Source organism: Salmo trutta, chromosome 15 (assembly GCF_901001165.1).
Source record: "Salmo trutta chromosome 15, fSalTru1.1, whole genome shotgun sequence".
Classification (NCBI taxonomy): Eukaryota; Metazoa; Chordata; class Actinopteri; order Salmoniformes; family Salmonidae; genus Salmo; species Salmo trutta.
Window position 1 is genome coordinate 20909108 of NC_042971.1, and position 14847 is coordinate 20923954.

Below are 14847 nucleotides of genomic sequence, written 5' to 3' on the forward strand. Positions count from 1 at the left end.
GTTAAAGTAGTACATTTGTCTTCTTTTGATGTTTGAAAAAGTGTAAAGTTAATATTAGTGACTTACCACCACATGCAGTGCTGGAGTTGAATCAAATGGAGTTGAACCAAATCTTGTCATTCATTTATTGTGGCCACTAGATGGCGGCCATATAGCTTAAAGACATTTACAAACCAGGCAAACCAATTTGAAGAAGACAATGATCTGATCATTGGCTGATCACTCCCAACCCATAAGAATCCCCACCCAGTTGACTACCTTAAAATGGTGAATGCCCTCAATGGTAATGGTCATGCAAAAACGGTTTATTTCCATTTATTGATCTCTATACATCTCTATGGGTAAAAGCCTGAAGCATCTGGTCAGGGATTCCACTTACCACCAAATATAGTCGTTAGAGGAAATCCAGTGACAGGCAGAGAAGATGGAGCATAATAAAACTTGGTTGGCATTCGGCATTTCTCATGGATGTTTCGGATCTCAAGACAGTTTTCTATTCTCAAAACTAGAATCTTTAACGAGATAGTTAACCTAAATTACAAAAAGACTGGTTTCCTTACCCTGTAAGCAGTTCTATTGACAAGGTATGACGGCAATACATTTTGGTGTTTTATTTCCCTGGCACTGTTTTCAAATGCTAACGTTTTTGCATTTGTGGCACAAATCCCATTGAAGTTATGGTATCCATATTAGCATTTTTGGTAGTTGATTATAAAAAAAAATGCTAAAATCGGTACCATGACTTTCTTTTCTTTAAATATGCTTGATAATTATAATGTTTTGTGTTGTAGTGATCCTTGTATGAGCCATGTTCCAAATTCCACCAAGTTGGTTCACCCTATTGGCGCTATGTGTAGGATAATTGCCTTTCACGCCAGCGACCCGGTTTTACTTCCCCGCCCCACCATTCCCTACAGTGGTGTCAGAAGCGGGATGGCGGTCATTAGGCCTGGATGTGTAAGGGGGCTGAGAAGTTGAAGCACGGGCAATGCCTTCCCGTTGGAACATGGCTCTTATACTTGCTATAAGAGCCATGTTACAATTTCCATCTATTAGCGCGATGTGTAGGGCCTTTGCCTTTCACACCAGCGACTCTTCACTTACCTGCTTCGCCATTAACTACAGTATCAAGGAAGTTAATTGAGCATCTCTTTTGCAGTGATGACGGCACAAGAGGCTGCTGAGGGGAGGACAGCTCATAATAATGGCTGGAATGGAGTGAATGGGAATGATATCAAACATATGGAAACCATGTGTTTGACGTGTTCGATACCATTCCATATATTCTGTTCAAAACATTACTATGAGCCCATCTTACCTAATTAACGTGTCACCAGCCACCTGTGGATGACAGCTATTAGAAAACACAAATGTGGTAATACATTTTATAAAACATTTAAAGTATTTCTTGATGACAATTAGGACACTTACCATAATTCCTAAATAAATACAATATTTTTTTATGAGGCCTAACCAAATGTCATTTCAACATTTTATAGGAGAGAAAGCCAGAACTGATCAAGGCACTAACGACTAATTCTTTACACCTGGTGTAAATGCTGTGGCAAGGGCCTTACCTATAATTGGAGATTTGAGTGAATTCAGTCAGAACTTATCATGAGTTTCAAGAGGGGGGTGTTTTGGTGTGTGTGATATATTTTGAAAAGTGGTTTTTACGCTACTCACAACTCTATAGACAGAATGAGAATGTCTCTACAATTCCAAACTCGAAGCCGGTTTCTTGAGCTCCATCTTTCAAACAGCCTTAACGACTGGGATATGGATGAAGAGATCAAGCTGACCACAACAACTGACCAATTTTACCAAGGTAAGAAAAACACGTGTGCAATTTACACTCGGAAGGGGCTTAATGATGTCATGCTGCCCTGAAAAGTTGTGGTACAACACTTTTTCCTTTTTTTTCTGTGTATATATTACTCATTAGCAGGAGACAAACAGAATGATCAGTATCTGGTTCAGTGGCAGTATGCAAGAATATCGAGAAGAAAGGACGACCTCTCTTTTCAAAACTATCAGAAATCAGGTGAGGGTAACATGCCTAATTGAGATGTTACTTATCTTTAGTCTTAGCCCCACTTTAATGTTTCATGTATGTGTTTGGTGCTTCAATGTTATCTTAAAATGTACTTGCATTTCAGACTCTCCAATACAGCCAAATCTATGGTTGATGGTCAACCCCAACCTTGCCTGCCCAATTAAGTATCCCAAAAAAGTAACAAAGATATTGAGTCCCAAGGTGCCACTGAAACACCTGGCACCAGTACCCAAGCCCACAGTCCCCCATGTCAAACCCAAGTCTATCCCAAATGTGCTTCCAGTTTCACCTACTGAGGACACCTGCTTAGCCGACTCTCTACATGATGTGTCCTGCAGCGAGTACATGGTAGGTAAACTCTGATCAGGAGAACAAACTTAGTGAAAAAAGATATGTATTTATTTCATGGTTTTCAACCAAGATTATATCAGTGCAATATGTATTAGCATTTAAGAGCACAACGGACATATTGCACTCAATTGATCTCTTGCTTCAATAACATCTTGTGACATATTTTTCATAGCTTACAGATGAGGATGACGCCTCTTCGGTGGATGTCCCCGTTTGTCGGAAAGTCAAAACTGCCCGCAATGCGAAGGCCCCTAAGGGTGGACCACGAAAGCTTAGTCTGGCACAAAGCAAGCGCCTCCAGCGGGTCCTTCAAGACAGCAACAACCTGAAGAGCGGAGCCTGGCTGCGTCCCCCTGTCAACTACTGCGTCTTAATTGCCATGGCTATTGGCAGCAGCCGCACTGGCAGCTTCAATGTCCAGCAGATCTATAACTTCACAAGGTAAGAACTACTGACCACAGAGAAGCAGCATGTGTTTTTGAACTGATGGGTGGAGATTCCCAGACCAGTAACACACTACAGTTACTTTTTTGTTGACGCTGGAGAAACTATACCGAATCCCAAATCGACCCCAAGTACTTGTGGAGAGCTGAGAGGATTTGACAGTAAGAATGTAATGGATCCACCTTGTCCTCTGATAGACTAAGGGTGGAAGTTTCACCATATTGCTTCTATCAATAACATCCTCTCAGTGCTTCACAAGTGCATACAGAAGAGTTTAGGGATCTATTTGTTGTTGTGCCATCTTTAACATTTCCATCTGCCATTATTGGGACACTTGAGGTCGCAGTCCTTGAAAGTGTAATGGGAGGATGATTTTGTGTGATTCTCACGGCTCCCTCTCCCAGAGAGCACTTCCCATTCTTCCAGACAGCCCCTGACGGCTGGAAGAACACTATTCGCCACAACCTGTGTTTCAGCAACAGCTTTCGTAAGACCCCACAGCAGGTATGCAGCGAGGGGAAGAGGAAGTCCTGTCTGTGGCACCTGACTCTGGAAGGGCGCCGGAGGCTGAGGGATGAAATCCACACCCTTACCGGGGACTCGTACAAAGTGTTGAAGAGAAGCATGAATAATCCTGGTGAGTTTCAGGGGGCATAGTCATAGAATTACATATAGCGCATTTGAATTCAATTATAGGACCTCTGTGCAGAGCTGTCTTATTAGGGGGTGACACAGGACATTGTTTTCTTGCTATTTACATATGTAGGGCTGTATTTGATTAATATTGGATGTCGATGACCCAATGATGTCCACCACTGTACATACCGGTAATGTTTTATACTTATGTATGGGCCAGACTTTGGGCCAGGCTTTCAAATGAGGCTAAGGAAGTGGTTGGACAACAGGAGGATTTTCCTACCGAGCTGGAAATACTGTCAGTTATGTTGGCGTGGCAACGTGTACATGACTGACATTTTTCTTCTTCCTATTTGACAGATATGATTCAGACTTTGTTCGCGTTATGATCTGTGCCTTAGAGGTTACCCCAAACTGAGGTGGGACCTTGGGACATTGGCTGTGATGCAAGGGGCATCGATGGCTGTTGATAATGCATAAATGAACAGCAGCACTTGAATATTTTTTTTCCTTAGACTGTATATTTTTGGGGTATATTTTGGGTTGTGCTAATGTTTTTCAGGCATTTGTGTATGCATTTCACTAACTGTACTTTTTGGATTTGTTTTCAAAATAAAAATGCATCAAATATAACTTTTGGCAAATGCCACCACTTGTTTATCTACTATCATCTCAGTTGGCTGATAAATAATAATAAATATAAAAATTGTTTTGCATATAAAGATGACTAGCAAAAAAAAAAATCCAGTATAGATGGGTTGGTTGTTTAGCAACACAATCTACATGTGCACAACTATGGGACAAAATGGATGGGGTTTGCTTAGATTGCTGCTTGTTAGCCATATTAGCATCGACATGAAACCAGCTGAAATTAAGCATTTACGATTCCCCAAATGGTAGATTCATGTCATTGTTGGTAGCCATCCAGAATCACAACTCATGGACTTTGATCCTAATTAGAAGGGATCCATCTTTTGTCAGAATATACTTTTTGTAGCTGGTTTAAAGCCAATTTATGCTTGATTTGGAGGCTCTGTTCAGAGTGTGTGATGTGGAGTCTCCAGAGTAGGGGTAGGTTGCTGCAGGCACTTCATGTTTTGGATTTAATCAACCTGGAAGACCAGGTGTATTGACTTTGGGCAATCACTGAACTACTTAATTACCTCAGTTGGTCAGGTGTGGTGTCTAGCTGGAAGAAAAATCCTGCAGTACCTGCGGCACTCCAGGAACAGGGTTGCCTGCTCCAGAGGCTTGCAGAGGCCAAATCGAGCTCTGTACCGCATTGCATGGTGCCTCCCAAATGTAACAATGTGGAGGGCTCCATATAGGTCTGCATGTGACATGATTGGTTGACAGTAGGTGGGGGTGGTACATCCTGTATAAACTCACTTCCTTGACGACAAATATGGAGAACTTTGAATGGCTATCAGAACAAGTTCACAAACATAAAAAAAAACATACCTCGTAGGGATTTCAGACACATGACTTTGAACTCCTGGAAAGAGATCAGGGAGGTAATGGGATAGATGTGGTGAAGACGCTGGATCGGCTCACATTCAACAATTCTGATCTAACAAAGTGAATATGTCAAATCTGTCGCTTGTAATGTAACAGGCCCAAAATATGGTTGCTAAAATCTGATTTGGGTATATTTGGCTGCATAACATTTAGAAGTTGTCCCTTTTCAGGTTTAGAAAAAGTGACTGCTAAATGCTTACTCCCATTTGTATAAGCTGGTAGCAGAGCTAGCGTACAGAAATCGGTGGTGGTAGTCAAAGTACAGTAGTTAATGGTAATGCAGTTGATTGATGACATGAACATTTTGTTGGGGGCAATGGAGAGATTCGGGATGGAGATGCAGGTGGGAAAACGGTGCAGTCTTGGCTGAGCTCCTATGTTAAGCACCTGGAAACGGACTCCAACATCTCAGAAGAGGTAAGGTCTTGTCGTTTTGTATATCGCCAGTTGCTTGTAATTCGCTGGATGACTAAAGATTAGCCCTGAATCACTACGAGCGGTGCAGACCAATTTATTGGATGCGTATGACAGCAAAAAGCATAAATGCTCTCGACTTCTGCTGAGGCTGCATCACAGTAAATGCTGTACGGCCACTGCAGATGTCAGATTGACCATGCAGAGCAAAGGAGAACTTACTCAGCAGGTTAGGAGAATAAATGTGTCAGGTTAGGAGAATTAGGTTAACTAAAATGCATACAAAAAAAAAAAATCTACTTGGAGGAAAATGTTGACAAAATCTGGATCCCATCTAGTCCAGACCATGGACTTCTGCCCCACTCAGTGTTGCCATGTTTGCGGTTTTCCTGATGAGTTGGGCAACTTTGAAACAATATCACAGGTGAACATTTATTGGTTGCGGGTTTTTGGGCTATTTCTAAGTTGCACAGCGGCCGCCATGGCATTTCTTAAAAAAAAATATATATATATATATATATACTCAGCAAAAAAATAACATCCCTTTTTCAGGACCCTGTCTTCGTAAAAATCCAAATAACTTCTTCATTGTAAAGGGTTTAAACGCTGTTTCCCATGCTTGTTCAATGAACCATAAACAATTAATGAACATGCACCTGTGGAACGGTCATTAAGACCCTAACGGCTTACAGACGGTAGGCAATTAAGGTCACAGTTCTGAAAACCTAGGACACTGAAGAGGCCTTTCTACTGACTCTGAAAACCATCAAAAGAAAGATACCCAGGGTCCCTGCTCATCTGTGTGAATGTGCCTTAGGCATGCTACAAGGAGGCATAAGGACTGCAGATGTGGCCAGGGCAAAATATTGCAATGTCCGTACTGTGAGACGCCTAAGACAGCGATACAGGGAGACAGGATGGACAGCTGATCGTCCTCGCAGTGGCAGACTACGTAACAACACCTGCACACAATCAGTACATCCGAACATCACACCTGCGGAACAGGTACAGGATGGCAACAACGACTGCCCGAGTTACACCAGGAACGCACAATCCCTCCATCAGTGCTCAGACTGTCCGCAATAGGCTGAGAGAGACTGGACTGAGTTTTTAGGCCTGTTGTATGGCAGGTCCTCACCAGACATCACCGGCAACAACGTCGCCTATGGGCACAAACCCACCGTCGTTGGACCAGACCGGACTGGCAAAAAGCACTCTTCATTGACAAGTCGCGGTTTTGTCTCAACATTCACATTTATCGTCGAAGGAATGAGCATTACACTGAGGCCTGTACTCTGGAGCGGGATCGATTTGGAGGTGGAGGGTCTGCCATAGTCTGGGGTGGTGTGTCACAGCATCATCGGACTGAGCTTGTTGTCATTGCAGGCAATATCAACGCTGTGCGTTACAGGGAAGATATCCTCCTCCCTCATGTGGTACCCTTCCTGCAGGCTCATTCTGACATGACATGCAGAACATGCAGGTGCCTTGGTGGAAGAGTGGGGTAACATCTCATGGTAAGAACTGGCAAATTTGGTGCAGTCCATGAGGAGATGCACTGCAGTACTTAATGCAGCTGGTGGCCACACCAGATACAGACTGTTACTTTTGTTTTTGACCCCCCCCCACCCCACCCCACCGCAGTTAGCCAACTGTAAATATGGCAAATTGGTCCTGTGAGGCTCAGTTGGTAGAGCATGGCACATGCAATGTCAGGATTGTTGGTTCAATTCCTGATGGGGCCATCCATACAGAAAAAAAATAAGTATGCACGACTGTTAAGTTGCTTTTGATAAAAGTGTCTGCTGAATGGGTGTAGAAGGTTATTAAAAATCCAGTGTAGTGGACCTTAAGGCCCGGATTACCCATGGTTTAAAAGGTGTATATTTCAAAACATCTCTACTGACGTCAAGATCTTAGAAAACAATCAATTTATTTATGCATTTAATTTGAGATGAGGTCAAACAAAATTTCCTAGGCTCGTCCGAAAACGGGAAATCTGCCGTTGCTACATCCATTTTTAGAATTGTAAATGTACCCATTGATAGTTGAAGAATATAACTTATAAATGCCTCAGGAGCTTAGTTCAACTGTCGTACCTGATCAGAACCCAAAATATAAGCTTGTTTTACTCCAATGTTTTGTAAACAAAGTAAATGTAAAAAACACTACAGTCTACAGCCTCATAACATGGTTAAAACTATCATTTTGATACCATGGACGGTCAGTCCTTGCATCCATAGCTCTGTCTATACATTTGAGTGGTTAGATTTCTCCAGCCCCATCCCTCAGATTTGTACAGAAACACAGGCAGGGATATCGCTTTGTTATGGTTTCAACTGCTGATTTATCACTTTAAACCATTCAAATAAATAAAGCTAAAGCTAAGTATCGGCTTCATCATCATAACCATACATTACATTCCCATTGCAGTACTACACTAATGTAGTGCACTATATAGGGAATAGGGTGCCATTTGGGTCTGTGTATGTGTTCTATTTGGCACTTGTAGAGTAGGGCTAGGAATTGCCAGTGACCTCACGATAAGATATCACGATTCGTAGTTGCCGATAAGATATGTATTGTGGTTTTCACGATTCTGTATGTATTGCGATTCGATACTGTGATTTTGTTGCGATTTGATGTTTCAAACATATTACTCACCATATATACAGTATGTCTGCTGCAGAAGGACAAGAGAGAACCATGAGAACACTAATGTAGTGCACTATATAGGGAATAGAGTGCCATTTGGGACGCAACCATACTATTACCCTAGTGGAGTTTTCCCATGGGGACAGTGAAAATTCCTATGGCCTCCATTTGAAATGTCCCTCAGTTGACAGCTCACACATCACTGCGCAGTTGGCAGCAAATGAAAGGGCACAGCAGTGACCACCATAAGAGATCTTAATATCTGGGTTAAAATACTACAGTAGATAGATTAGGATCCTAACATAATATCTTGATTCTTCAATTAATGTTAATGAAGAATCAAGACATTGTGAATTAGCTGTTTAGGTATAGATTGCGGTATGTCTGGGTGATACCGTCCACCTCCTTCCAATTTGTGTAGGGAAAATCCATTTGAGGGAAATTTCATTGGCTTGGGTCAGTCAGAGTTGAGGTAATGGAGTATGAGGATGAAGGAAAAGGACGAGGATGTCAGGAGGAGTTTGTTCTCTCTCCGTCCTCTGCCTATAGACACGTGTTGGAAATACCAATGTCTTGAGACATTTGTTGTTTTCATGTTTTATTAGTTATTAAAGGGGAACTGCACCCGCTGATTTGGCCTCGTTTTTTTGGCTCGCTCAAGAAATGCTGGTGGCCATGACAGAAGCCAAATGTGAGTTGGCTTGGGGGTGTGGTTTGATGTGGGTGTTTCTTAGGTTTATCCATGCCACCACCAAGACACACCCATCTGTCAGAACTTTTCCTGTGCATTCCTGAAAGTATTCAGACCCGTTGACTTTTTCCACATTTTGTTACTTTGCAGCCTTATTCTAAAATTGATTACATTGTTTCTCACTCTACACACACAATACCCCATAATGACAAAGCAAAAACTGGTTTAGAAATGTATTACAAAATAGTACATTTACATTAGTATTCAGTACCCTTTACTCAGTACTGGGTTGAAGCACCTTTGGCAGCGATTACAGCCTCGAGTCTTATTGGGTATGATGCTACAAGCTTGTCACACCTGTATTTGGGGAGTTTCTCCCCTTCTCAGCAGACCCTCTCAAGCTCTGTCAGGTTGGATATGAGCGTCGCTGCACAGCTATTTTCAGGTCTCTCCAGAGATGTTCGATCGGATTCAAGTCCGGGCTCTGGCTGGGCCACTCAAGGATATTGAGAGACTTGTCCCAAACCAACTCCTGCGTTGTCTTAGCTGTGTGCTTAGGGTCATTGTCCTGTTGGAAGGTTAACCTTCGCCCCAATCGGAATTCCTCAGCACTCTGGAGCAGGTTATCAAGCATCTCTTTGTACTTTTTTCTGTTCATATTTGCCTCCATCCTGACTAGTCTCACAGTCCCTGCTGCTGAAAAACATCTCCACAGCATGATGCTGCCACCACCATGCTTTACTGTAGGCATGGTAGCAGGTTTCCTCCAGACGTGACGCTTGGCATTCAGGCCAAAGAGTTCAATCTTGGTTTCATCAGACCAGAGAATCTTGTTTCTCATGGTCTAAGAGTCTTTAGGTGCCTTTTGGCAAACTTCAAGCAGGCTGTCATGTGTCTTTTACTGAGGAGTGGCTTCCGTCTGGCCACTCTAGCATAAAAGGCCTGATTGGTAGAATGCTGTCCTTCTGGAAGGTTCTCCGATCTCCACAGAGGAACTCTAGAGCTCTGTAAGAGTGACCATTGGGTTCTGGTCACCTCCCTAACCAAGACCCTTCTCCCCCGATTGCTCAGTTTGGCCAGGCGGCCAGCTCTAGGAAGAGTCTTGGTGGTTACAAACTCCTTCCATTTAATACTGATGGAGGCCACTGTTCTTGGGGACCTTCAACGCTGCATAATTTTTTTGGTACCCTTCCCCAGATCTGTGCCTCGACACAATCCTGTCTCGGCGCTCTACGGACAATTCCTTCAACCTCACGGCTTGGTTTTTGTTCTGACATGCACTGTCAACTGTGGGACCTTATCATGCCCAATCAATTGAATTTACCACAGGTGGACTCCAAGTTGTAGAAACATCTCAAGGATGGACAATGGAAACAGGATGCACCTGAGCTAAATTCTGAGTCTCATAGCAAAGGGTCTGAACACTTATGTAAATAAGGTGTTTTTTAGTTTTAATACATTTGCAAAAATGTCTAAACCTGTTTTCGCTTCATTATTATTATTATTATTATTATTGTGTGTAGATTGATGAGAAACAATTTATTTGATCAATTTTAGAGTAAGGCTATAACAAAATGTGGAAAAGGTCAAGGGGTCTGAATACTTTCCGAATGCACTGTATGTCGTCACAATATGGAATTGCTTTAAGATGGTCCTACCAATAATTATTTAGCTACTGTATTTGATTTAGAATTTTAGGACCCCTGTAGGTATCAAATATAAAAACAATATTTCATTAAACATTGAATTTGGCCTTACTGCTATTAGCCCATATACACACATTTAATAACATGTGTACATGGAAAAATTGTCAATTTTAAATCTAAAGTAAATATGTTGTCTGTCCTATATCTGAGAGAGATATAATTTGTGGAATTAACCGTATACCATTACGTGGAAATGCCTTATTCATTTTCCGGCCCGGTACTGGATTATCTTCAGACGAGTCTTGTGACAAGATCGGAGAACACCTTGATGTTTGTGGGAGTCCTCCTTTGATAGAGGGGTCCAAACCATTTGGACGCTACAGATGTTTTCATTTATTTGTATTTTTATTTTATTTAACCTTTATTTAACTATGCAAGTCAGTTAACATTTTTATTTACAATGAAAGCCTAGGAACAGTGGGTTAACTGCCTTGTTCAGGGGCAGAACAACATTTTTACCTTGTCAGCTTACGAATTTGATCAAGCAACCTTTCGGTTACTGAACCAACACTCTAACCACTAGGCTACCTGCCAACCCCAATTCATGAAACGAACACAGCTGTAGCTCGGCCACCTTCCACCGCAGATGTGAAAGGTCAACATGCAAAAAACATATCTATAGCTTAAGCAGACAGATGTTTATTTGTTATTATACCTTGAGCAGAGCATGAGGTGGTCTTTATGCCCAGTTTATGAGGCCCCTTGATATGAGGCCTGAGGCTATTGGCTCTTCTGCTTAATGGTAAGTCCGCCAGTGCTGATATGTTGGAAGTTATAGGAAAAGAGATGGACACCTACATCCTGGGCTGCACAATCTCCTTTTGTTTCTGTTGTGTTATTTGGTATGTTTCTATTCTTTATTGAGGAAAAATGTAGCTACGACTGAGATGTGGTTGTCTCACCTAGCTATTTTAAGATGATTGTGTTACTGTAAGTCGCTCTGGAGAAGAGCATCTACTAAATCAGGGTTTCCCAAACGCTGTCCTAATTTAACTGTAAAAACCTAAGTTAGACTGGCCCGCTGGGCTAAAAATAGACCAGCCCATCTGGCATTTGCCCAAAATGCCAGACTGCCCCTGGCTCCAGTGGATTTTTTTTTAACCAACTAGGCAAGTCAGTTAAGAACAAATTCTTATTTACGATGACGGCCTAGGAACAGTGGGTTAACTGACTTGTTCAGGGGCAGAACGACTGATTTAACCTTGTCAGCTCGAGGAATCAATCTAGCAAGCTTTCGGTTACTGGACCAATGCCCTAACCACTAGGCAACCTGCCGCCCCAGAAGAAGCAGAGGAAGGAGAAGATTGGCCCCAGCTACCCTCGGACACCACAGTTTGAGTTGGCTACAATGACTGTGTTTAACAGTGTGAGGACACACTTCAATCAAGTGGGTGAGTGCCACAGCCTCAAAGGTGTGACTAATTGCCTTGTTAGCACCCCAATATGTTTAATTGGTTAATTGTGTTCACCTGTATTGTCTTTAAGCCTTGTTTCTTTGTTTGAGGGGTGGCCACCCAAAGGAGGGAATGCAGTCCTGAGGTATGGTTGTTTCTAGGATGTGGTAATGAGTCTGACACTGTGGAAGTTATGGGAAACAAGATGGACGTCTGCCTCCTGGGTGCCTTTTGTTTGCGGTTGATTTGTGTTCTTGGGTCAACCTGGACAGTACTGAAAACATCAACTGATGGAAACCAGGTCTTCATTTATTAAATGTCTTAAAACTGGTCCTTCACACTGCCTGCTCAACCCAGATCCCAAAGAACCTGTCACTTTCCACCTCATGAAATATAACACCTATAAACATTTACATTTAAGTCATTTAGCAGACGCTCTTATCCAGAGCGACTTACAAATTGGTGCATTCACCTTATGATATCCAGTGGAACAACCACTTTACAATAGTGCATCTAAATCTTTTAAGGGGGGGTTAGAATGATTACTTTATCCTATCCTAGGTATTCCTTAAAGAGGTGGGGTTTCAGGTGTCTCCGGAAGGTGGTGATTGACGCCGCTGTCCTGGCGTCGTGAGGGAGCTTGTTCCACCATTGGGGAGCCAGAGCAGCGAACAGTTTTGACTGGGCTGAGCGGGAACTGTGCTTCCTCAGAGGTAGGGAGGCGAGCAGGCCAGAGGTGGATGAACGCAGTGCCCTTGTTTGGGTGTAGGGCCTGATCAGAGCCTGAAGGTACGGAGGTGCCGTTCCCCTCACAGCTCCGTAGGCAAGCACCATTGTCTTGTAGCGGATGCGAGCTTCAACTGGAAGCCAGTGGAGAGAGCGGAGGAGCGGGGTGACGTGAGAGAACTTGGGAAGGTTGAACACCAGACGGGCTGCGGCGTTCTGGATGAGTTGTAGGGGTTTAATGGCACAGGCAGGGAGCCCAGCCAACAGCGAGTTGCAGTAATCCAGACGGGAGATGACAAGTGCCTGGATTAGGACCTGCGCCGCTTCCTGTGTGAGGCAGGGTCGTATTCTGCGAATGTTGTAGAGCATGAACCAACAGGATCGGGTCACTGCCTTGATGTTAGTGGAGAACGACAGGGTGTTGTCCAGGGTCACGCCAAGGTTCTTAGCACTCTGGGAGGAGGACACAATGGAGTTGTCAACCGTGATGGCGAGATCATGGAACGGGCAGTCCTTCCCGGGAGGAAGAGCAGCTCCGTCTTGCCGAGGTTCAGCTTGAGGTGGTGATCCGTCATCCACACTGATATGTCAGCCAGACATGCAGAGATGCGATTCGCCACCTGGTTATCAGAAGGGGGAAAGGAGAAGATTAATTGTGTGTCGTCTGCATAGCAATGATAGGAGAGACCATGTGAGGATATGACAGAGCCAAGTGACTTGGTGTATAGCGAGAATAGGAGAGGGCCTAGAACAGAGCCCTGGGGGACACCAGTGGTGAGAGCATGTGGTGCGGAGACAGATTCTCGCCATGCCACCTGGTAGGAGCGACCTGTCAGGTAGGACGCAATCCAAGCGTGGGCCGTGCCGGAGATGCCCAACTCGGAGAGGGTGGAGAGGAGGATCTGATGGTTCACAGTATCAAAGGCAGCCGATAGGTCTAGAAGGATGAGAGCAGAGGAGAGAGAGTTAGCTTTAGCAGTGCGGAGCGCCTCCGTGACACAGAGAAGAGCAGTCTCAGTTGAATGACCAGTCTTGAAACCTGACTGATTTGGATCAAGAAGGTCATTCTGAGAGAGATAGCAGGAAAGCTGGCCAAGGACGGCACGTTCAAGAGTTTTGGAGAGAAAAGAAAGAAGGGATACTGGTCTGTAGTTGTTGACATCGGAGGGATCGAGTGTAGGTTTTTTCAGAAGGGGTGCAACTCTCGCTCTCTTGAAGACGGAAGGGACGTAGCCAGCGGTCAAGGATGAGTTGATGAGCGAGGTGAGGTAAGGGAGAAGGTCTCCGGAAATGGTCTGGAGAAGAGAGGAGGGGATAGGGTCAAGCGGGCAGGTTGTTGGGCGGCCGGCCGTCACAAGACGCGAGATTTCATCTGGAGAGAGAGGGGAGAAAGAGTTCAAAGCACAGGGTAGGGCAGTGTGAGCAGGACCAGCGGTGTTGTTTGACTTAGCAAATGAGGATCGGATGTCGTCGACCTTCTTTTCAAGATGGTTGACGAAGTCATCCGCAGAGAGGGAGGAGGGGGGGAGAGGGAGGAGGATTCAGGAGGGAGGAGAAGGTGGCAAAGAGCTTCCTAGGGTTAGAGGCAGATGCTTGGAATTTAGAGTGGTAGAAAGTGGCTTTAGCAGCAGAGACAGAAGAGGAAAATGTAGAGAGGAGGGAGTGAAAGGATGCCAGGTCCGCAGGGAGGCGAGTTTTCCTCCATTTCCGCTCGGCTGCCCGGAGCCCTGTTCTGTGAGCTCGCAATGAGTCGTCGAGCCACGGAGCAGGAGGGGAGGACTGAGCCGGCCTGGAGGATAGGGGACATAGAGCGTCAAAGGATGCAGAAAGGGAGGAGAGGAGCTTTGAGGAGGCAGAATCAGGAGATAGGTTGGAGAAGGTTTGAGCAGAGGGAAGAGATGATAGGATGGAAGAGGAGAGAGTAGCGGGGGAGAGAGAGCGAAGGTTGGGAAGGCGCAATACCATCTGAGTAGGGGCAGAGTGAGAAGTGTTGGATGAGAGCGAGAGGGAAAAGGATACAAGGTAGTGGTCGGAGACTTGGAGGGGAGTTGCAATGAGATTAGTGGAAGAACAGCATCTAGTAAAGATGAGGTCAAGCGTATTGCCTGCCTTGTGAGTAGGGGGGGAAGGTGAGAGGGTGAGGTCAAAAGAGGAGAGGAGTGGGAAGAAGGAGGCAGAGAGGAATGAGTCAAAGGTAGACGTGGGGAGGTTAAAGTCACCCAGAACTGTGAGAGGTGAGCCATCCTCAGGAAAGGA

At 44.3% G+C, this 14847-nt stretch overlaps 1 protein-coding gene across 4 annotated transcripts; it reads left to right on the forward strand.

The window, feature by feature from the left end:
- Positions 1-1660: 1660 nt before the first annotated feature.
- Positions 1661-4120, forward strand: foxr1 (forkhead box R1). Of its 4 annotated transcripts, none has more exons than XM_029690192.1 (6): positions 1661-1828; positions 1946-2044; positions 2160-2404; positions 2580-2848; positions 3256-3488; positions 3848-4120. In XM_029690192.1, exons 1-6 carry the CDS (start codon positions 1702-1704, stop codon positions 3874-3876), a joined length of 1002 nt encoding a protein of 333 aa, XP_029546052.1. In that variant the 5' UTR covers positions 1661-1701; the 3' UTR covers positions 3877-4120. The 4 variants fall into 4 exon arrangements, with proteins under 4 accessions (XP_029546052.1, XP_029546051.1, XP_029546054.1 ...); XM_029690191.1 differs by having other exon boundaries at positions 1946-2043; positions 2156-2404; XM_029690194.1 differs by having other exon boundaries at positions 1946-2043; positions 2156-2404; positions 3328-3488.
- Positions 4121-14847: the final 10727 nt, after the last annotated feature.

Bases quoted from the DNA above. Each gene is read 5' to 3' on its own strand.
- foxr1 (XM_029690191.1), top strand. From the start codon at position 1,702: ATGAGAATGTCTCTACAATTCCAAACTCGAAGCCGGTTTCTTGAGCTC. The intron at 2,405-2,579 runs GTAGGTAAACTC...TATTTTTCATAG, and splicing joins TGTCCTGCAGCGAGTACATG to CTTACAGATGAGGATGACGC. The intron at 2,849-3,255 runs GTAAGAACTACT...TCCCTCTCCCAG, and splicing joins CAGATCTATAACTTCACAAG to AGAGCACTTCCCATTCTTCC.